Consider the following 23,070-nt stretch of genomic DNA (forward strand, 5'->3'; position numbering starts at 1 on the left):
GTTATTATAGTAAATATACTGTAAATCATTATTATGTCTCCGGAGGTAGCGCGTCTACCCCGGAAATAGCGTGTCCGATCCATGTATCCACATTAACACAATGCTTTATGATTCTGCATTGAATAACATTGTTATTCCCCGTTCTGCGAAAAATTGTTATTGCACGAATCTCTCAGGAACCTAACCTTCGCACAAACCTTGGTATTACTGGACACGTGTCACCTTCAACAACTGCCATTGTCTCACACATGCCCAAATCATTTCATCCACTTTGGTTAATCCCCGGGGGAGATATAATTTGTAAAACATTTGCTTTAAGAGACCGGCGGGATTTGGATTCTGACCGGGAAAGACCACACTACCTACTCGAGCATGATGCCCATTAATTCGGCCATTCATGAAGCACATTGCTTCGTCGACACAGCAATATGATTGTGTAATGTTTGTGAGCTATGTATTCTAAAAATTTCTTTATGCAGACAGATGGGTGGTCTTTGTCTTCTATCGCCTTCCTTCTGGTCTTGCCTCCCTGCCCTTTCAGTACTTCGTCCCTCCAAGGCTTTTGCAGGGAGCACACAGTCTGCGAGAAGCCCCCTACTGGTGAAACTCCCAAAATCCAGACTCACTGCTCACATCCACTCATTCCTTTCTCTCTTTCCCCACCTGTGGAACCAACTTCCTCAGTATCTTCAATCTCATTCTTTCTTACAGGACTTCAAGACAGCTGTTCACCACAATCTCAGGTCATCCCCTTCCTACAACCATGCCCAAGCTCACCGCTTCCTGAGTTTCCAGTTTTTCCTTCCACTTCTATGATTGAGAATTTGTGGGTGGAATCCATGTTTTCCCAGTGTCCTCCCCTAATTCTCATTCTCCCCCACATCCCATATTTATCCAAGTCTACCTCTGTTTTGTCCTTCAACCCTGCTTTTGATGTTTCCCAACTTTCCACTGTGTTCAATTCTCTTTTTCATTCCAGCTCTTCCATGTGTTTTAACTTTGTATTAAAAATTAGTAGTTCCCAACTGATCATAAGAAAACTGAACCAGCCTATTCAATTCTGTAAGAAGACAAACACCTTCATGAACTTGTGTTTCAGGATGTTTGGCTTACACACTACTCTTGCCAAGTGACTCTTCATGGCCCTGTTTTTCATTGCGCAGCCCGCGAGGCACTGGCAGTCCCGAGTCGCCTGAAGTGCGGCCCCTGACGCACGGCAGATAATACACAAATGTAAAAACACCCCATCATAATCGCTATCAAATTGATCAAATGGTTTCAAATGAGTGTTCCAATGCGAAGCGTAAAAGTAACATCACTACATTAGTCGATGGCAGTATGCAAACAATTATGCTTGCAGCCCAGTAACCACAGCGGAAAAAAAAAGCAGTACGTGGAGGCGGGGCCTAATAGCAGCCATTTGGAGTCTTGCAGGTGGTGTGGTGGCTCTCACACTGATTTATTATCAGCAAAAGTGGTCCCCTTCTCAAAATTAGTGAAGATTACTGATTCATGGCAATCAAACCCACATGTCATTGGAGAATGAAGCAAGTAGTTAACCACTTGACCAAATAGCCAACACAACCAACAAGAAACAAAATGTCTTCAATTCAGCAATGTTAAATATATTCTTCCATAATGATATTTAACTGTTAATAATAAACCATTTGTTCCAAAATCAGTTCCTGTTGTACAGATTGCTTGTGTAAATTTTTCTTCAACTGTTTATACTTTGTGTATTGATGTTCATTTTACCTGACATTATGGGAGTCCCTTGCACTTTTATGAATATAATAAGCAGTTACGAAATTACCAAAAAGGGAACACTCAAAAATGACATGTATATTTTCTCTTTATTCAAAGTATGCAAGTTGTTTATATTTTAAGGAATTCTTGATCGTCGACCAGAGCATGATGATACCAAATGTTTTCCAACCTAACATACCTGCACATCTCGTTGTTGATCAAATCCTGCTCAACAGAAAGTGGTGGGTCTTGGATTTCTACATTTTCTTCAAAAATCTCATTCAGGTCTTCTATCTTTGGGAGAAATACAAAGTGATGAAAACAAACTATTTTCAAGGGGGAAAAAGTCATACAATGGTCACCTACCCCTTTGCAGAAATTGGCAATCCTGAAAATTCTGCTTATTTTCCATGCAATCAAATTTTAACACCCTTACAAACAAACCACAACAAATTATAATCAACAATCAAAATGCTCACGTGAATCATTGAGAGAACAAGGCAATACACAATTCCTTTGTTATTGTTCAACATTCCATGTACAGCCTCAAGGGGTTATCTCAGTACAAGTTTCAGAACATTTCTTTCAAGCTTCTGGGTCTCACTATCTGCCATGACCTTTCCTGGGAACCTCGCCTCAAAAGCCAGTCGCCGACTGGGAATCCTCTGTCGTGCAAAGTCCTTCCTCGGCCCTCTTGAGCTCCTGACCACTTACAAAACTTTTGTCCGTAGCCTGATGGAGTACTGCTCTCCCCTCTGGGCTGGTGCTCCTGCCTCCCACCTTTCTCGGCTTCACGCTGTCGAAACCAGGGCATTTAAGATCATCGGCATCTCCCGCAATGAAGCTGAGTCTTTGGGCCTCTCACTCAATCACGGCAGGTTGGTCGGTGGTCTTTCTGTCTTCTACCGTCTCCTCTCCAGCCTTGCCCCCCCCTGCTCTCTCTGCGATTTGTCCCCACCACATTTCCACAGGGTGCTCAAGGTCCGCCAACAACTCCCTTCTGGTAAAACTACCAAAATCACGAATCACTGCTCATCTTCACTCGTTCATTCCTCTTTTTCCCGCCTTTGGAATAAACTTCCTCACTCTATTCTTTCCCATTCTTCCCTCCAGGCTTTCAAAACAGCTGTTCACCACCACCTCTTATCTTCCCCCATCCAAATCCTCGATCTTTTCTACCCCCGATAATCCACCCAAGCCCACTTCTTTCAATTCCCCTGCTTTCCTTCCTGAAAGTCCCTGTAATGTCCATCTTCTCTTCGCCATGTTCCGCGTCCCATCCCCATCCCTCTCCCTTCCACAGTTTACCTAATGTGTCTGTTCCCCACTGTTTTGTCCCTTCCACTCCCGCCCCTCTTGTCTCATGCCCCCTTGCTGTGAGTTGTGTGTTAGCTCTCATGCGAGCCTCGACAAGGTATACAAAAAAAAAGAAAAAAAAAGTGTGGACAAAAAAAATCCCACAACACAATCATAAACACCAGCATTGAAGGAGCTTACATAAAACATTTTTGGAATAAACGATTGGAGAAAACATCACCTGACATGTAACAAGCAGTCAGAAATATGGAGGAATCTGGCACATAGGTAGCATCATTACCTTTAAAGGTCCCCTGACATGAAAAATAAACTTGTTATTTATATATTAACTTGACCTTCATAGTGAAGAAATCACCCGTTTTTTTTAATCAAAAATGGGATAATTACAGTAATATTTCGATCATTTCTGGAGCCTTTCACAACGTGCTATGCCCCGCCCCTAAAAAAATGGACTTCAGCGAATCGCAGCGTGACGTCACATACAGTAACTCGCACAGAGTGGATTGACTCGAGAGTCCAGATGTCGCGCGCTTTATAAAGTACGTACAAATGCATTTTGCACATGTTAGTGCAAACTCTGTGATCGTCTTAATTTCAGTGATTGTCTCGCGAAATTTTTAAATAGTTTTAGCCGTACTTTCGAAAATGCCTGCAAGATGTATCGTAGCAGGATGCAGCAATACAAGCGAAGACGGTGTATGCCTTCATGTATTCCCGAAAGATGATACAATCGTCGGAGAATATGGACATCTAAAGTGAAGTTGACGAGGGGAAACTGGAAAGGCCCCAGTGACACGAGCGTCATTTGTAGCGCCCACTTCGAAGACAGTGACTTTGAGCACACGCTCTATTCATCCCTCTATTCATCCCAATCCCTCATTCCTCACACACAGAGACAAGAAATTATGCTTCTGAGCCGTGTATGCACAAAAATCACGAGGCAATTATTTATCCCTTTACTACCTTGCGTAGTCATATAAAAATCCAATACATGTATGCACAATAAAGGGCTATACCATGTACACAAAATATAAAATTTGACTTTAACGTTTCCATTAAAAAAATAATTACAGGGACATACAAGTAAAATACTAACCATTAATATTGCATCATTTCAAGGTGCAAGGAGATAATTTTAAAATCAAACAATGTGAAAAACCTGCACCCACATTATGCAGCTTATTGAATTGTTCGTTGAAACCAGCCTGCTGGGATAGGTACGATTCCACATACGTGCAAGCCAGGTATGGCTGCACTCGACATATATGGGTTTATTCTAAAGTGAAGGTACTGCTTCCATAGTTTTGCTATTCATTAACATTTAGCCAAAATGCTGTAAATGTTTTTGTAAATAGAAATGCTGTAAAATGAAATAAATGTAAAATGTAAAATGTAAATAGAAATGCTGTAAATAGAAATGCAAAATGCTGTAAATAGAAAAGGGAAAAAAATGTTTGCACAACTATGAAAGACAAATTTATCTGTCCTATTACACGGCCTCATATCCTCGGGACTCTTACGCATTGACTTATACATTGTGTGCATGCTAATACAAGTTACTTGTCAACTCGAGAGTCTAGACGAGTCCGATAAATCCGTCGTCCGTCCGACTAGGCCGATAAATCCGTTGTCCATCCGACTAGGCCGATAAATCCGTCGTCCGTCCGACTCGGCCGATAAATCTGACGTGCTGTAGCTTTATTTTATTATTCTCTTTTCTTCATTGTTTTCTACTGGTGCTACATGACGACAGTAGGAATAAAATAAGTAAAAATGCAACAGAACGTCAGATTTATCGGACTACTCGAGACAATTGTATCACAAGGTGTGTTCTGCACACAAGTTTTCATCGTATCCGGACACAGCGAGATTGCTTCGTTTTATGCACGGAGAGACATGGCCGATGACACGCGCCGGCCTTGTTTGTGATTAATTCGCCGCGAAGCAACATGTCCGCTGCGCTGTTCACGTCACCTCGCTAAAATATTTCTGATATCGAGCAGTATGCAAGTCGAATTTACATTATTGAATTACGAATAGGATTTGGTCTCACCAGTTGTTATTTCCGAGTCTTCCTTTGATGTCCTCCCTATCATCATGAACTCCGAAAATTTCATCGACATTTTTCTCTGCTTGTCCTGCTTCGTGCTCGAACTGCTAAGGCCGTACTTCATTTAAAGCTGCCTGAACTTCACCTCCCGCGACTATGTTATCCCACAATTCTCCATGTGATTCAGACCAAAATCCTTCATTTCTCTCACACTCACTGTCGCTACCAGACAAGTGAAAGTCCATGTCATCCATTATTCAAAACCAAATGTTCGATTTTTTTAAAGCAGAAACGAACGAAGCGATTGAGTCGACCAATCAAATGTGGAAACACACAGCAAGCCAATAGAATCACGTAGTCCACCAACCCGAGTAATTAACATGCAGCCTATGACATACTGTACGTGACGTCATGTGGGTTACGCCCCTTTCAGGAGAATTTTTAGGGGCGTTCCCGAAGACGTTTGTTTTTTTAATTTTACAGAACGAGTATTGTGAAAAAAACATTGTCAGATCTGAAATCACGATGAAAAACTCCTCTAGAACATATATAAATGAAATTTAAGTACTTTTGCATGTCAGGGGACCTTTAAACTGTCTTGTCTGGGTTTGATTTCAGAGCTGACTGTAATCTGTCTGGTCACAGCATAAGGTGGAGTCATCAGCAAATAGGTAAAGGGGAGACTGCTTAGGCAGCACCAATACTCTGCAAAGAGTATGGTCCCAATGGATGGATGGATGGATGGATGGATGTAAACTGTCAGCATGGTCCTTTACAGGCAGGGCAATGCACCACAAAGTGCATTGACCCAGAGATGGATGTTTAGCTAGGTGTACCATTTGCTGACATTATTTGATGGACGTTAAAAATGCAACGTTTTTTTTGTGGAGAGTATGTGAGTTATCACCAGCACCCAGGACAGATTCCAAATCCCTGACTCTTGCAGTTCAACATCACATGGTCCCTTTTTTTTGTATACATAGTCGAGGTTCGTGGAAGAGCTAGAATTAGATCAGGACACAACAGGACAAAAAGTACAGCTGAGAGAGGGAGGAAACACCAACAATAGAGTTGAAGGCCAAGATAGAGGAATGCAAAGATAAACTAGAGGGGGAGCACTCGGGAAAGTGCAAAACCTCTGCCGCCAATACTGCTGGGTCACTCAAGTGAACCTTATATCTTAAGGCCCAGTCACACCTTGACGTTTTAGCCAGGAATGGCAACGTATAAAAATGCACGTAAAACGTTGGCATACGCTGAAGTTTTGAGGTTTTTTTTTAAGTTTTGGTCGTATTCATAACGTGTTGGTCGTATGCATAACGTATTAGTAACGGGCACAGAACGTTTCGTTGTGTTAAAGATAACTTATACCAACGAATGCTTAGCCTGTTGTCGGCGTTCACAACCTATGCCCAACGATAGTTTAACTAAGTCATAGTGCGCTGCACGTATCGCCGACGAACTCGTGGCGTTCTCTGTTAAAAACCTGCCGCACGCAGATTTAAATCATAACCGCCTGAAAATTGGAAGTGTCAACATCGCAGTCACACCTTGACGATTTAGCCAGCGTATGCCGACCTATGAAAAATGTGTCTAAAACGCTGGGACACGTCGAATATGATATGGGTAAGTTGTGTATACGTTAGGAGCACGATGAAAAGCAATGAAGTACGCTGGCATATTACGTGGTACGTCTAGTACGTCGTGAAATTTCAAGCATGCTGAAAATTTTACAACGTACTCGACGTATGGCTCACAAGTTCCGCATATGCTGGCATAAGTTCTAGGCACGCTCCGCAATCGTTTACACACGTCGGCCACACGTTACTTGTAAGTTACTCATCAGTCGAAACATGTCGAGGTAATGTTTAGCATACCCAAAACTTAATTTTTAACCTACGAGTAATGTGCTTTGCACCTATTAGTAGCGTGCTTTGAACCTATGAGTAGCGTGCTTTGAACCTATGTGTAACGTATCTAAAACGCACATTGGCGTATGTAGACGAATTTGATTGACGTCTTCCGGACCACCACAGAACTTACTGAAGGTGTTTCTAACTTACAGCTACCGTATAATGGCGTATTGGCAGCGTTTAGGGGAATTGGTATATACAAATGGGCTTCACAAGAGAAACCCGTCAGTGTTCCAGACTCCATGTTGAGTAGATGTCAATGTCAGTAGCAGTGGCAGTAGTAGTAGTAGTAGTTCGAGAGAATTTAGTGATGTCGATGTTATTAGTAGTAGTAGTTCGAGAGAATTTAGTGATGTCGATGTTAGTGGTAGTAGTAGTAGTAGCAGTAGTAGTAGTTCGAGAGAATTTAGTGGTCGATGTTGGTAGTAGTAGTAGTTCGAGAGAATTTAGTGTTGTCAATGTTCGTAGTAGTAGTATTAGTAGTAGCAGTAGTAGTTCGAGAGAATTTAGTGATGTCGATGTTAGTAGTAGTAGTAGTAGTTCGAGAGAATTTAGTGATGTCAATGTTATTAGTCGTAGTAGTAGTAGTAGTTCGAGAGAATTTAGTGATGTCGATGTTGGTAGTAGTAGCAGTAGTAGTGGTGGTAGTAGTAGTAGTAATAGTAGTAGTAGTACTTTCAAGTAACGTGTTGCAAAGTGTGAACAACGTTCGTGTAGCGTGCTTACAAAACGTTACTCATAGGTTAGAAATAAGTTTCGGGTACGCTAAACATTACCTCGACGTGTTTCGACTTATGAGTAACTTACAAGTAACGTGTTTCAATGTGTGTCAACGATCGCATAACGTGCCTACAACTTATGGCCAGCGTAGCAGAACGTGTGAGTCATACACCGGCATACGTCGTAAAATTTCAAGCATGAAAAAATTTGAGGAAAACCCAAAAGTTCAACGTTTAAAGCCAGCGTACTACCACTTATGGCAGTGTTTTTCAGCGTGGTCTTAACATATACAAAACGTACCCATAACGTATTTGTCGTGTACCAGCGTTTTACACAAATTTTCCAAAAATCGGCATAAGCTGGCTAAAACGTCAAGGTGTGACTGGGCCTTTATTCATTAAATATGATGTCAACAGTGCTGACAGTTATAGTTCTTTTCTCCAACATTTTTTTTTTTTGGGGGGGGGGGAGGGTTGGAAATCAATTAAAACATGTAGAAATGCAAAAAAAAGAAATCGAAATCTTGTTGAAAAAAAAGTTGCAAAAATTTTTTTTTCTCTAACAATTTTTTGGGGGGATTGGAAATCACTTAAAACATGTAGAAATGCAAAAAAAAATTATTTCTTTTTGGGGGGGGGTAACAATTTTTTTGGGAGGCGGGTTGGAAATCACTTAAAACATGTAGAAATGGAAAAAAAAATTCTCTAACAATTCTTTTTTTTGGGGGGGGGGTGACCAAGTCCAAAATTTAATGGCATGATCCTTGGACCATACCTAACCCCCCCACGAAGTTTCGTCGAAATCCGTCGAGGAGTTTTTCCGTAATACTGTTCACAAACAAACAAACAAACAGAAAGGGGTGAAAACAGTAACCTCCGTCCATTTTCGAAGATGGCGGAGGTTAACAATGGGTGTGGGGAGAAATGAGGGGCAGGAGATGATGCACAGGGTGGACAAGATGGATAGTTTATCCTCAGAAGGGAAAACTGAAAATTTGGAAGGAGGAGGGATGGGGGTGGGGGTTAACGAGGGTAGAAAAGATCATGGTTTTGGATTGGAGACAATCTGAGATGGTGGTGAACAACTGTCTTGAAGACCTGGAGGGAAGAATGAGATTGAAGAGAATGTAGAAGTTGGTTCCACAGGCAGGAAAAAAGACGTACAAATGAGTGGAGATGAGCAGTGATTCTGGATTTCGGTAGTTCACCAGAGCAGGGTTGATTGTGGACAGTGTGTTCCCTACAGAAACATGGGGTGGGGCAGGACAAAGCACGGAAAAAGCAGAGGATGCAAGATCAGAACGGAGGTAGTAGAAGACAGAGAGATCCCCGACCTCTCTGCGATGGGAAAGTGATACTTCCATAGATTCGGCTTCATCATGGTAGATTCCAATAATCTTGAAGGCTTTGGTTTCCATAGCATCAAGCTGGAAAAGATGTCAGGGGAGCCAGCCCAGAGGAGATAGCAGTACTTCATCAAACTGCAGATTAAGGCTTTTTAGGTGGATAGTTCAGATGTGCCAAGGAAGGACTTTGTACGACGGAGGATGCCCAGTCGGCTGTTGGCTTTAGAGACCAACTTTGAAATGTGGTTTGCCCAAAAAAGACCATGGCTGATGGTGAGAACCAGAAGCTTGAATTAAAGGACTTCTTGAAGAGGATTGTTGAGAAAGTAAATTGGGAGGGGGGGGGGGTTGAGGATTGTCCCGCCTGTCTGAAGGATGAGGGATGTCAAGGCATAAGGTGGAGGCATCAGTAAATAGGTAAAGGGGATTTTCCAGAGTCAGAGAGATCCTTTATAAAAATCAGGAATAGGACAGGGCCCAGAACACTCCAGCCTTGACAGTGAGAGGAGATGAAAGGATTCCACTAAGAGCCACATGTTTGCCATGGTGTCATTAATTGTGTCATGTCATGGTGTCATGTTTGCCATGGTGTCATTAGGTGTCATTAAGCCATGTGTGTCAGTAAGGCCTTGAATTCCATAGGCAGAGAGTTTGGAGTGAGGCAGGATGTCAAACTGTATCAAAAGTATGAGATATGTGCAGAAAGATGGCCCTGATCTGATGTATGACATTGAGGGCCTCTATCCATTGCTGGGTGAATAGAAGCAGCATGTCCAAGGTGGAGTGACCTGGTCCAAGGTGGAGCCCCACAAGGTGGAAATAACTAGGGCTGCTAAAAAAGAAGCAATACATTGGTAGAATATACCTGCCATAAATAAACAATTAATACACCAAATGATATGGGGAATGCTTAACAACAAGGAAATAAAACCTTTGCTAAGTTGCCAGTGGAGCATTAAATATAAATGGTGGTTGTTGGGGTAGAGGAAGACAGGAGAGGTTGAATGGAAAATTGGACATGGAAATTACATGCAATCCAAGCTCTCCTGTTCCTCCTCAGTCCACTTGGCTCCTCTGATCATATTCTTGCAAAAATTAATTAACGGCAACATCTCTCTGGCTCAAGTGAAAGAGCTACCATAGCACTGCAGTGTTTCGTAATTCATTCAGGCCGACTGTCAGGTACTGCAATCTGCCCTCTCACAAAAGCATCAGTCTTCCAACTTTTCTGCATCTGATGACTGCAGTGTGTCTCCTCCATAACTCCAAAACCATAAAACCTAGTGGCCTGGAACTTTGCATGCATACTAATAAAACTCCAAGGAAATGCATGACTGAAAATCGTGTTAATTAAAACACCTCTTTTGTAGACAATTAACGGCCTTATTTAATTATATCCTTCATCAGGTGATCCTCAGCCACCTCGCTCTCTGGGGGTCTTAAAGCGTTTCCTGGGTAACCTCGCTGGGGTCTGAAGACACCATGTTTTTTGGCCTGCTCAACCTTGCCTTGACTTGGAACAGGCTGCAACGATTTCTTAACAATAAAGTTGCTTTTTTTCACTTTCCTCACTCATATTATCGAACGCCTATTCATCACAGCTACAAATCGCTGCATACATTGCAATGCTTATAAACACCCGGAGACATCAGCGTTAGTTGCTTTATTTCATTTCCGCATGTGTTCACCACGAGTATCTCTGAAACTACGGAGAAATACAAAATTTAAGCTCCAGAATCGAACTTACAAGCAGTTCCAACTCCTAGAAAAGTGTTCATTTGTCCAATTCGGATATATTTTACATTTTTGGCATTTCCGGGAGGTGTACACTACCGGTCATAAATTTTAGAACACCCCCATTTTTCCAGTTTTTCCTAAAATTTCAGCAGTTCAAGTCCAATGAATAACCTAAAATGGTACAAAGCTAAGCGGTAAACTGCCAGAGGTTAAAAAAAAAAGTTTAGGTGATCAAAAACTGAAAAATAATGTAAATTCCAGAGTTGTTAAAAAAGGCCCTTTTCAGGGAACAAGTAATGGATTAGCAACTGCAGCTATTATGCAGCAATGGGAATTAATTAAACCTTGAAAGTTGATGCAAACAATTCCTTCAGGTGTCCCAACTTTTATTTATTAGTTACAAATCCTCTGTCTGAACAAAAGCAGTGTTGGAACAGACTGTGTTGCTACACCCTCTGAAGCATTATTTGGACAATATTGCACTGCAGGAAGTAGTATATTGCTATCATAATGGTGAGAAAAAGACAATTCATAAAGGAAGACAGACAGAACATTATAACCGTTAAAAGTGTCGGTATTTCCTTTGGAGAAATTGCAAAGAACCCAAGGTGTCAGTGAGTACAGTTTCCACCACCATCAAAAGTCACTTGGAAATTGGAGGAAACTGACAGGAGGAGGTCTGGCAGACCCAAAGCCACAACACAATCAGAAGACAAGTTTCTGAGAATCAACAGCTTGCATGATAGGCGGCTCACAGGACAGCAACTTCAAGCACAGCTTAACACTGGTCAGAGTAAGGAAGTCTCAGTTTCAACTGTGAAGAGAAGACTTCCAGCTGCAGGTTTGACAGGTCGAGTGGCAGTAAGAAAGCCATTGCTAAGATGGCAAAATAAGAAAAAGAGGCTTGCCTGGGCCATGAAGCACCGCCAGTGGACTACTGAAAACTGGAAGAAGGTCTTCTGGACCGATGAATCAAAATTTGAAATATTCGGTTCATCATGCAGGGTTTTTGTATGCTGTCGAGTAGGCGAAAGGATGGTTCCTCAGTGTGTGACACCAACTGTCAAACATGTAGGAGGAAGCATGATGATCTGGGGCTCTTTTGCTGGATCCAGAGTTGGCGACTTGCACAGAGTGACTGGCACCCTGAACCAAAAGGGCAACCACAGCATTTTGCAGCGCCATGCAATACCCTCTGGTCTATGCCTAGTTGGTCAGAGGTTCATCCTACAGCAAGATAATGACCCAAAACATAACTCTAAGTTATGTCAGAACTACCTTAGAAGAAAAGAACAAGACTGGAAGCTTCAAATCATGGAAGGCCAGACTTAAAATCACAGTCTCCAGACTTAAACATCATCGAGCTGCTTTGGGATGAACTGGACAGATGGGGGAAAGCAAAGCAACCTACAAGTGCAACACATTTGTGGGAATTTCTGCAACAGTGTTGGGAAGAACTTTCCGAACAATATTTGATTTCCATTGTAGTAGTCCAGCAGCCATTTCTCATATGAGGCCAAAAAAGGAAATTCGTTCAACACCCCCTACAGAAAAGGTTTGACTTGAGAGGGTGGTAGAATACACCCTATAGAACACCTCCAGGTCGTATGTGGTTTCAAATTGTGGTATCATTAAAATTCTACAGGCCATTATACAGACCAAGGGAACCGATGTTTGTGCGAACGGGAACACAGGAGTGTACCACTGCATTGAAGCCACTCCAGCTGGGTACTTTTTGTTTTTCTGTGGCAAAGAGCTCCACCTCAAACAGCTTCATTGGTGTCATCCTTATCAATGCCCAAGGAAGATCCATCTTACAGGCTGCCGAATGCAAGCTTTCAGAGCATTTGAACCACCCAGCTTGTATCTTCCTGGAGAAACTGGTAACAGCAAGCCGCTTTCCGTATGCACTGTACTCTCTGATGGATTGGCACATCCCAGTGGATTCAAGTGTCCGTTTCCTTTTTGTCTGGTCTGAATAGACCCTTGGCTCGGGGACTGGACCAAAGTGCCCTCGTTGATAGAGGACTACTGTAGTTGCATGAGTTGTCCTCTTTCCATCAAGAGTCTCTTCAGTCATGTCATTATTTTCTGCTGCCACCTGGACAAAGACGCCTGGGGAGATGTTTGATGGCAATACTGTACCAAAGATGTCGCTCTTGGCAAGGATCTCCTATGCAAGGCTTGTGTCGGTTGCCTCAACATCATCGTAGGAGTCACAGTGGCCGATTCTGCTCAGCAAGATAATGAGCTGTTTTGACCTCAACATTTGGCGAACTGCAATTCCCAGGGCCACATGCTTGGGCATGTTAGTTCTTGCATGAGTCGCACAGTGTACAACATCCTGAGCAAGCATCAAAACACGTCTTTCATCTGATGAGTTGCTACATTCTGGTGCTGAAAACTCATCTTCATCTTCCTTTTCTGGTTTGGCAATAACCCAGCATAGTAGCCAGTAAAGACTGTCTGGTATCATAGATTTGGATTTTGTCAGGGTTACATCCATGATAGGTGGTCGGACTGATATGCCTTGGCATTCATTGATCTCCGACTTGATGAGTTTCGCAGTGCGGTACAGCAGACTCACCCTGTCGCAATCATCCATCGCTGTTGTGGGCTATTATCTTGGTAAACCCTTGGCTGTTTCGGTGTTACACTGATAGGCAGAGTTGATGACATCTTGAAGGGATATGGAGCTTGAGTACAAAAGCTTGGACTTACTAAGATCATATGGCTTATGGAAGACAATGTCATCTCCAAAGTGTTTCTTTCGTCGAAGTTTGAGTCGCTGGGTAATGTAGCTGTCGACTGCCACTCCCTGTCCGCGCAGAAAATGATTCTATCTGTCCAGAAGAATTGTCATAGCAAAGGCCTTCCTACCATTCAGGTCAGCAGAGATATCTTCAGCCAATTGCTTGAATGCCGTATCGTAACAAGTTTCTTCTCTCTCTTCATGGAAGCCAGCATACTGCAGATTAGCTTTGCTGATGTATGAGGCATGGCAAGCTCTGTCGTATCTAGCTTATGCTGCCACTTGATCGTTACTGACAGCATCAGTAGTCCGTAACATGTCCTCATCGCCCTTTGCGGTCGCTGCTTGCACAATAGTTTCACAGGCTTGGAAAGTTCTGACCATGGTCATCTCCTTTACCCTTCTGTGTGTTTTCTTCTTGCAGAAGAGGCACATCGTCCAGTCAGTGGACGTTGACTGGGACCTGGATACCCTGGAGGTCTCCATCAAACTTGTTTCAGATTGTGTGCCAATCTTAGATTCTTCTGCTGGTATCAGTGAGAATGCAGATCTTCTCCTCTGCATGTAACACAGGTTCTCTTTGCTTGTCCATTTTTCGTAGCAATTTGAGTGCCATTTAACATACGCGGTTGCCAATCTGTCAAAATCTGATTTTAAACGTTCGTATACTTCATCTCGTCAGAGTTCCAGTGCTGCAACAAGTGTCTGTATGGAGGTATCTCAGGCTTTCCTCAGTGTCTTGTTTGAGTCCATCTGACAAATTATGCACTTGTGAAAGTTAGTCAACTTCTGTCTCTTTACAGGTAAAAGTTACACTACTGCCTGACTCTCTGAACTGGCCATTGCTTCAGTTGGCTGGTAGGATTCTTTCAGATTTTCAATCTGGAATGACACAGAAAAGCAACTATGTTAACCCACAGCCTCTTTTACCATCATTATTAACATGACATTTTTAAACTTTATTTTTTTAATTATCTAGTCCATAAGAATTTCATAAAAAATAGACTAACACAGCATTTTTTTTAGCCCAGCAGCATGAACCTGTGAAAAATTCAATTGTTCAACACCCACTACAGAAAAGTTTGACTTGACAACTTAGTATGCTCTAAAAGATGCCCAAAATATAAAAAGCACATAATATTTGATTTGTTTGTGATTTTTACCTCTTGTGGTTGTACAGTTGAAGGAATATCGACATTTCTGTACATATTCTGAAAGAGAATTATAATACGAAGCCAATGATACCTCAATATTGAAAATTGGTTGAGTCTCGACAAAGATATTCACGTTTACGTTACCCCTCCCCTAAATTTTGCTAGCCCAGTGACCCTCTTGGTAAGTACCCTTGGTATGTATAAATGGCCTGTAGAATTTTAATGATACCACAATTTGAAACCACATACTACCAGGAGGTGTTCTTTAGGGTCTATTCTACCACTCTGTCAAGTCAAACCTTTTCTGTAGGGAGTGTTGAACAATTTCATTTATTTATTTATTTTTTTTGCTCCTGGACTATAGAAAGAATGCCACGAGTATGTTCGGCTGTTATATCTGGAAAAGGTGGCTCCTTTGATGAGTTAAAATTTAGATTCAATTTTGTTAAACAAAACGATTACATGATTTCTTTTTTATCTGCAATTGTTTATTTGGTCTATGCTTTAATTTCAGAGTACATTGAAATATTAAACTGCTTAAATTTCAGTAAAAACTGGAAAAATGGGGGTGTTCTAAAACTTTTGACCGGTCGTGTATGTTGAATATGACGGTTCGGCGATTGTCAATTGTGTGCCAAGGGAGCTGTTTCTTTTCAACCGTTTCGTTGGAGTGCTTTTGCCAGCGCTCTCCAATATTCGCACTGTCATTGAATACTGAATGTAGATCGACTTGAACAAAGCTCAGGGCTACTCACCTGTGTTGCCCACGTGTCGTTCTGCGGTGCAGCCTCGCTGAAAATGTGAAATTACATTTTCCACGACGTTTCCCGTTTATGACGACGATATACGACATGTCACTTCGGCATTGATAAATACAGATATAAATTAAACGTTTTGCTTTCAAAAGTTTCTTCAAATGTTTCAAATGTGTGATGAAGCCACTTGGCACGTTCTTCAACTTTCAATTGCGATACCGTGGTTCTACAATGGAGGTAGGAAGGCAAAATAAATAATATGATCACAATGTGAAAAAAAATATTTTCAGTTCTGAAGTAAGGAATCGCCACATCACGGCAGGAAAGTCGAGAGGTACGCATGCTCACTTTGTGTAACCTCGATTTGAATCCCAACCCAGCTATAAACTGTCCTCCCGGTCTTTCACAGGCTGGGTGATTCATCACTCTGTGTGTGTATCGTCTCTCGGATGGATGAAAAATTGGGCGTCACATCTGCGGGAATCCATCACCACTCTCCCTCCCACCCTATCCATCTTTCTGATCCCAACCCCTCTCTCTGAGCCCTCCCTTCTCCCCCCTCTCTCCACCCTCCATCTCTCTCCCAACCCTTCCACTGCCCCCCCCATCTTTCACCGCTGTTGAAGGGACAGTAGCATGTACGAATCAGATTCGGAGCCGACCGGTGGGGTGCAAAGCCGCTGCATGTACGAGCTGTTGGTTTTGAATGGTCCTGCCCCAGGTCTCAAAGCGTGTGTGTGTGTGTGTGTGTGTGTGTGTGTGTGTGTGTGTGTGTGTGTGTGTGTGTGTGTGTGTGTGTGTGTGTGTGTGTGTACATGTATGTGGGAGTTGCTGTTGTTGCCTGCTATCTCCACCTGTGGGTGGGGTTCATCAAGAGGTGAAACAGAGACCTACCAGGTGTGTGTGTGTGTGTGTGTGTGTGTGTGTGTGTGTGTGTGTGTGTGTGTGTGTGTGTGTGTGTGTGTGTGTGTGTGTGTGTGTGTGTGTGTGTGTGTGTGTGTGTGTGTGTGCACATGTGTCATTGATTGGTATCTACATATGCGGGTTTCAGAATGTGGAATGGAGTCCTCCCAGGGCGGGCTCCACCTTTGTTTCGGTGAGGAGTCACGATTCATGGACCAAGCTGTGAAGTTTTCTGTTCTCAAAGTTTTGTGCCGAGGGCTCTCTTCACGATCGTAACTGAGCCCCGGGCAGCTTCCAACTGCAGTTCGTTTGGAATAATATTCCCAGGGATGGTTTTTAGCTCACCTGTAAAGTAGTTCCGGGGAGTTTATGGGATGCCACGTCATCAGTCCGTCCGTCTGTCCACAAATAAATCCAACTTCTAAGAAACTACACATACGATTTCAATGAAATATGACCACAACCTTCATCACCCGTGTTGGAGGGAAAAGGGTCTAAAGGGGTCTGCAGAGGAAGTTTATCCCCCACCCCCCAAAGAGATATTTGCTTTTTTCTCAGAAATGATGCACACAGTTCCGATAAAACTTCACTCCAACCAAAGTTTGTTCATGACATTAGAAAAATCGAGCTTTAAAGGGGTTGCCCACCAAAATATGTATTTGCTTTCTTTTCTGAAACCACACACACCATTTCGATGAAACTTGACCACAATCTTTATCATTCATGTTGTACCAAGGTTTGTTCATGGCATTAAAAAAAATCCATAGGTATTTACTTTCTTTTCAATTATATATTTTGTGGGTCATCCATGCCTTCCAGTGGTTGCCTGGTTATCTTATCCAGCCACTACCAGGAGAGCACCCAGGGGTACTGCCCTTATGTTTAATCTGTGAGGTTCTTTGTCATCATTCCTGTAACTCCAGCTATCACTGGAACAACTTTGGCATGCTTCAGTTTCCAGGATATTTTCACTTCATTCTTGATGTCTTGGTATTTGGTCATTTTCTTGATTTCTGCATCGTTTAGTCCAAAATCACTGGTATTAACAACTCAATCAGCAATGCCTTCTTCTCTTTTTGTACCTCAGTATGATATCTGGTCGCAACACTGTTTTCGATGTTCACACTTGATGGAATCATGAGGTCATACGTGAGCGGAAGGTACTTCTATGTTTTCAGTGAATACTTTTGGTTCAAATTCAACGTTTTTATAGATGTAACAGCAGATTATTTCACAAACTCTGTTGTGACATGAGTTTCTTTGTGTGTGTGTGTGTGTGTGTTTGTGTGTGTGTGTGTGTGTGTGTGTGTGTGTGTGTGTGTGTGTGTGTGTGTGTGTGTGTGTGTGTGTGTGTGTGTGTGTGTGTGTGTGTGTGTGTGTGTGTGTGTGTGTGTGTGTGTGTGTGTGTGTGTGTGTGTGTGTGTGTGTGTGTGTGTGAGTTCGGTCATCAAGAATAAAATATCATTCTCTTTACTAACCCCACCTCCACCCCTCACCTTTCTCTCTCTCTTTTTTTTTGTCATAATTGTGTCTCTCTCTGTCTGTCTCTGTCTCTGTCTCTGTCTCTGTCTCTGTCTCTGTCTCTCTCTCTCTCTCTCTCTCTCTCTCTCTCTCTACACATCTCTCTCTCTCTCTACACATCTCTCTCTCTCTACACATCTCTCTCTCTCTACACATCTCTCTCTCTCTCTCTCTCTCTCTCTCTCTCTCTCTCTCTCTCTCTCTCTACACATCTCTCTCTCTCTCTCTCTCTCTTTACACCTCTCTCTCTCTCTACACACCTCTCTCTCTCTTTCTCTCTCTCTCTCTCTCTCTCTCTCTCTCTCTCTCTCTCTCTCTCTCTCTCTCTCTCTCTCTCTCTCTCTCTCTCTCTCTCTCTCTCTCTCTCTCTCTCTCTCTCTCTCTCTCTCTCTCTCTCTCTCTCTCTCTCTCTCTCTCTCTCTCTCTCTCTCTCTCTCTAGTCCGGGAGCCAACCGATCAAAATTAAAAAAAAATTGCCCGGTCTGCTATAAAATTTTTGTGTTGATTTTCATAAAGAGACACCCTTTGAGTATATGAAAACCAATGTTGGCAATGGTGAAACTCTTGCGCAACAACACAGTCAACACTTTTGCGAGCCCCCTCTGATAACAAAATATTGGCAAAAGCGAAGATGTAGGATGGGGGTAGGGGTAATTCATATTGTCCTAAAATCATAACCACTAAACCTATATACACAAATGACCCCTCATATTAAAGAGGAGTTCATTTCCTATATCACAATTGGTGTAGATTTAACCTACCTACAATTGACAAGGTTATATGTCAAACAACAAAAGATTTATGCAACTCAGAAATGCTTGACTATCAATGGGGTCAGGAACAAGAACATACTTTTACATGCCATGGTTTTAAGGAAGATAAAATTAGAAATGGATTAACACAATATTGTGACATGAAACATCCTCTTCAGAGGAAGAGTCACTCTCTGAAACAACTCCACCACATGAACCTCTCTGACCAAGGCATATGCATGTCACTCAGCAAGGCACAGCAGCCTTTTTGCATGAACATCGTTTCAGACATTTGGATAATTTGCACATGCAAGACACCGTTTTGTCTATGTTTGGCTTGGCTGGCTTAGACATGAGAATTGGGACCAGTTTTCCATTGATAAGGGTTCTGCCAAATGTTGTGGCTGGGGGAAGTGCTCGGTCACTGAGATGTGCACGTCTATACAGAAGCAATTGATACAATGCTCTTAAAACAAGGAAGTAAAACGCATCTTCTGTTGCTGGCAGTGACCTAAGGTCTAATTTTGAAGAGACAAACATATGCTGCCTGAGGGTATCCAAACAGCTGAACCCTTTTTGGCCATGCAGAGCAGTCCAGTATACTCTGGCCTCATCAATGACACATTCTGTTGCTGCCATTTCACTATCTCTTCCAAAATCAACAAGGTGGGGAAGGTTTCCTATCAGTCCCAGAGAAACCTGTGCCGCTCTTCTTTTCACAGGAACACAGGCATCATCCCAACTGACTGGAAGAGGGGCCTTGTTGTCCCTCTCTGGAAAGGGAAGGGTGATCGCCAAGACTGCAACAACTACCGAGGGGTGACGCTGCTCTCAGTGCCGGGCAAGGTCTTTGCTCGGATAATTCTTGATAGGGTTCGCCACCATCTGCTTGAGCACCAGCGTCCAGAGCAGTCAGGCTTTACACCAAAGAGGTCAACGATTTACCGTATCCTTGCACTTCGTGTCCTCACCGAACGCAGACGAGAGTTTTGGCAGGGGCTGCTTGCAGCCTATGTTGATCTCTGTAAAGCGTTCGATTCAGTGAATCGGGATGTCCTCTGGAGGATTCTTGGTCTTCGTGGGGTGCCACCGAAACTGATCGATCTGATGTCTGAACTCTACTCTGGTACTGAGAATGCTGTGAAGTGTGGTGGTACCATCTCTGACTTATTTCCAGTTGTTACTGGAGTTCGTCAGGGATGTGTACTTGCCCCCACACTTTTCAGCACTTGTATGGACTGGATTTTAGGGAGGATGTCGGAGAGATCAAGTTGCGGTGCATCGTTTGGCAATGTGAAGATCTTGGACCTTGATTTTGCAGATGATGCAGTCATCTTTGCGGAGACTTTAGACATCCTCTTGGGGGCCCTCGAGGTGCTGAATGAGGAGTCGGAGCCGTTGGGATTACGGATTTCTTGGGTCAAAACTAAGATCCAGGTTTTCGGTGACATCTTGGATGCTGCTGTCCTGTCTGTGTCTGTTTGTGGTGAGGATGTTGAGGTCGTGGATAGATTCACTTACCTTGGCAGTGATATTCATGTCTCCGCAGGTTGTGAGCCGGAGGTCAATAGACGTCTGGGTCGGGCCTGGGGAGTCATGGATTCACTGGATCATGGGGTGTGGCGCTGCCGGTACCTGTGCGGGAGGACGAAAGTCCGAGTCTTCAGGTCCTTGGTACTTCCAGTCTTGCTCTATGGGTGCGAGACTTGGACTTTGACCAAGGATCTGAGATGGAGACTTAATTCCTTTGGTACCAGGTCTCTTCGAAGAATCCTTGGCTATCGCTGGTCGGATTTTGTGTCCAACGAGCGGTTGCTGAGAGAGACTCGGATGAGATTTGTTACCTGCATAGTCCGTGAGCGTCAGCTGCGGCTGTATGGACATGTGGCTCGTTTTCCTGACGCTGATCCTGCTCACCAGATTCTCTCAGCGAGGGAGTCTCATGAGTGGAGGAGGCCAGTGGGCTGACCACGTGCCTCATGGTTGCAGCAGGTTGACCATCATCTCAAGGAGATGGGGATGGGCCTGGCATCTGCCTGGGGGATGGCCAGATGGAGGCCCCTGGAGTACCGGCGGAAAGTGGATGCAGCGACGCGCTGTTCTGGCACATGCTCCCATACCTGACCTGACCTCTTCTTTTCCCCTTCTGAATGGGTAGCTCACTGTGTCACATCCACACAACACATATGTGCACAGAAGTGTAGCTGCGACATCAAGAGGATTTTCTGGTACTTCCTGCTCAACACTTCTACCAGCTCATGAATAGGTAGGTATTGATTCTGCCGTTGTATCCAGAGTTCTTGCAATGTGTTCAAGCAGCAGAAGTGATATATACACAGCATAATTATATCTGTATCTGTTGCATGCACAACAGCTCGATGGTGATCAAGATATTCCACACAATATGCAAGATGAGCAATAATCCTTGTCTCTGCCTCTTCATGTTCTTCACAAGGTAAGTCCAGAACTGAACTTGATGCTGATGTGATGGAAAGAGTGTGACCTTTGTTTTCCATCATACCACCAATAATGATGGTCACTCCATCTGGAATAGCTTCAGGACTCTCACAAAGGGAAGTGCCAATGAAGTTCTGAAGATTTCCTTTATTTCTTGGATTCTTCATGAGTAAATTCCAGTCCGGAATTTCTAGACTCTTGGATGGTGAGAATTGTCTCGCCTGGTCTGTCTGGTTTCTCCTCTGCTGCTCATCACCCTTCAAAGTATGGCTATCATCAAAATCATACTGATCACCAATGATGTTGACACAGTTGCACATTTCAGGTTTCAACTGCAGGAGCTTGCGAAGATACAGCTGGGGAAGTTCAAATGTTTTCGCACCCATTTTTTGGTATTTATTTACAAATGCCATTGTGTCTACCAGATAAACTGTGTATAGGTCACTCTGTGGTAATGATGGCATCTGTAAAACAACATCCTGCTCAGCTTCAGCAATTAGCACTGCCACGAAATCAGACTTGTTGCCTTTGCGCATTACAAACCCCTGTGCTAAGCGTGGATCAACCTCAAACAGGGATGATGGATAGTCTGTCCATTCATGGGAAAATGCAATCTGTCTTGTGACTGGGTCGGCATCTCGATAGAAACACAACACACGTGTAGTTGCAGTCTCATCTTGATAGATCCTGATTAAACTCTGTTTCCTTGATGGGTTTGATTTCTTCTGTGAGGAGAAAGTTACCAGCTTCAGTGGTTCAATCTTAATAGAGACCACCTCTTCTGCTTTCATAATGGCTTCCATGCCCTTAGCTTGAGCATGGACCAAGTCTTTTGAAGCATCCTTCTCACCAGTTGCTCTATTGAGCAGATCCACTTGGTTGTTACACTGGAATGGGTTTATCATCTGCTGGCATATCACTTTCTTGATCTCCTCAACATGCATATGTTCTTCTGTTGCCTGCTTATGTGTTTCTCCATGATGAGTAGATTCCTGTTGGCCTAGATTAGCCATAGACTTTATGTTCTCTGATACAGCTGTGAGAAATGGTGCTGTCTTCACATATTTATCTCGAGCAGCTGGTGCCTGAGATATGCCTTTGAACAGCGATGTCTTCCCTTCATTGTTGTATGTCTGCTCCAGGGCCATGTCACTCCAAACACCATTGAATTTTCCTTTGGAAGAGTGAACTGTGAAGTACCCAACCTGGATCCAGCAAACCTTAACCGAACTGTGTTCAATAGAGTAAGAGGATTTTGGGGGTAGGGGTAACTTTGGTTGACAAAAATGTTAATTTTCTCTTTAAAAATTGATAGAACTCACTCAAATTTGCTGTTTTAATTAGCCATGGATACCATGTTCATATCACATTAAGAGAAATTAGTATTCTAATGCAGCATCTGCCTATGATAAGAAAAGTTCTAAAGGCCATCTTCAAAAAACGTTATTTTTAAGGCATTTTCACAAAATTATGTACTTTTACGAGGTTTACTTCCACAAAGGCAATTTTTTTTTGTCATTTTACAATGCACTGATTGAATTCTTACATTTAGTTCACATTTATTTTTCATGAATGTGATTTTTTAATTTTTTTAGAAATTTTATTGACAATTGCTGTTTTATCAAATTTTTCAAATCTTCCTCAAACAAAAACGTCCGCCAAAATTTTTCGCAAGAGCTTATGAATTGCCAACATTGGTTTTCATGAACTGCAAACATATATCTAAACATCCTGGGGGTGTAAAATTTTATAGCAGAGGCTGTAAGGTCCAACCCTAAAACAGCCTCGTACACAGGTTGGCTCCCGGACCTCTCTCTCTCTCTCTCTCTCTCTCTCTCTCTCTCTCTCTCTCTCTCTCTCTCTCTCTCTGTCTCTGTCTCTGTCTCTGTCTCTGTCTCTGTCTCTGTCTCTGTCTCTGTCTCTGTCTCTGTCTCTGTCTCTGTCTCTG

The 23,070-nt window shown here is 42.9% G+C and overlaps 1 protein-coding gene across 2 annotated transcripts in view; it reads right to left on the bottom strand.

The window, feature by feature from the left end:
- LOC147023681 (uncharacterized) overlaps nucleotides 1–23,070 on the bottom strand; it is a 155,541-nt gene that overhangs the window by 47,075 nt on the left and 85,396 nt on the right. For both annotated transcript variants that reach the window (XM_085887129.1, XM_085887130.1), the window contains one exon: nucleotides 1,946–2,040. In XM_085887129.1, coding sequence (XP_085743255.1) covers nucleotides 1,946–2,040 — 95 coding nt within the window. The remainder of the gene's footprint in view (nucleotides 1–1,945; nucleotides 2,041–23,070) is intronic.

This window comes from Eptatretus burgeri, chromosome 7 (genome assembly GCF_056783735.1).
Source record: "Eptatretus burgeri isolate ZD-2024b chromosome 7, Ebu_testis_v1, whole genome shotgun sequence".
NCBI lineage: Eukaryota > Metazoa > Chordata > Myxini > Myxiniformes > Myxinidae > Eptatretus > Eptatretus burgeri.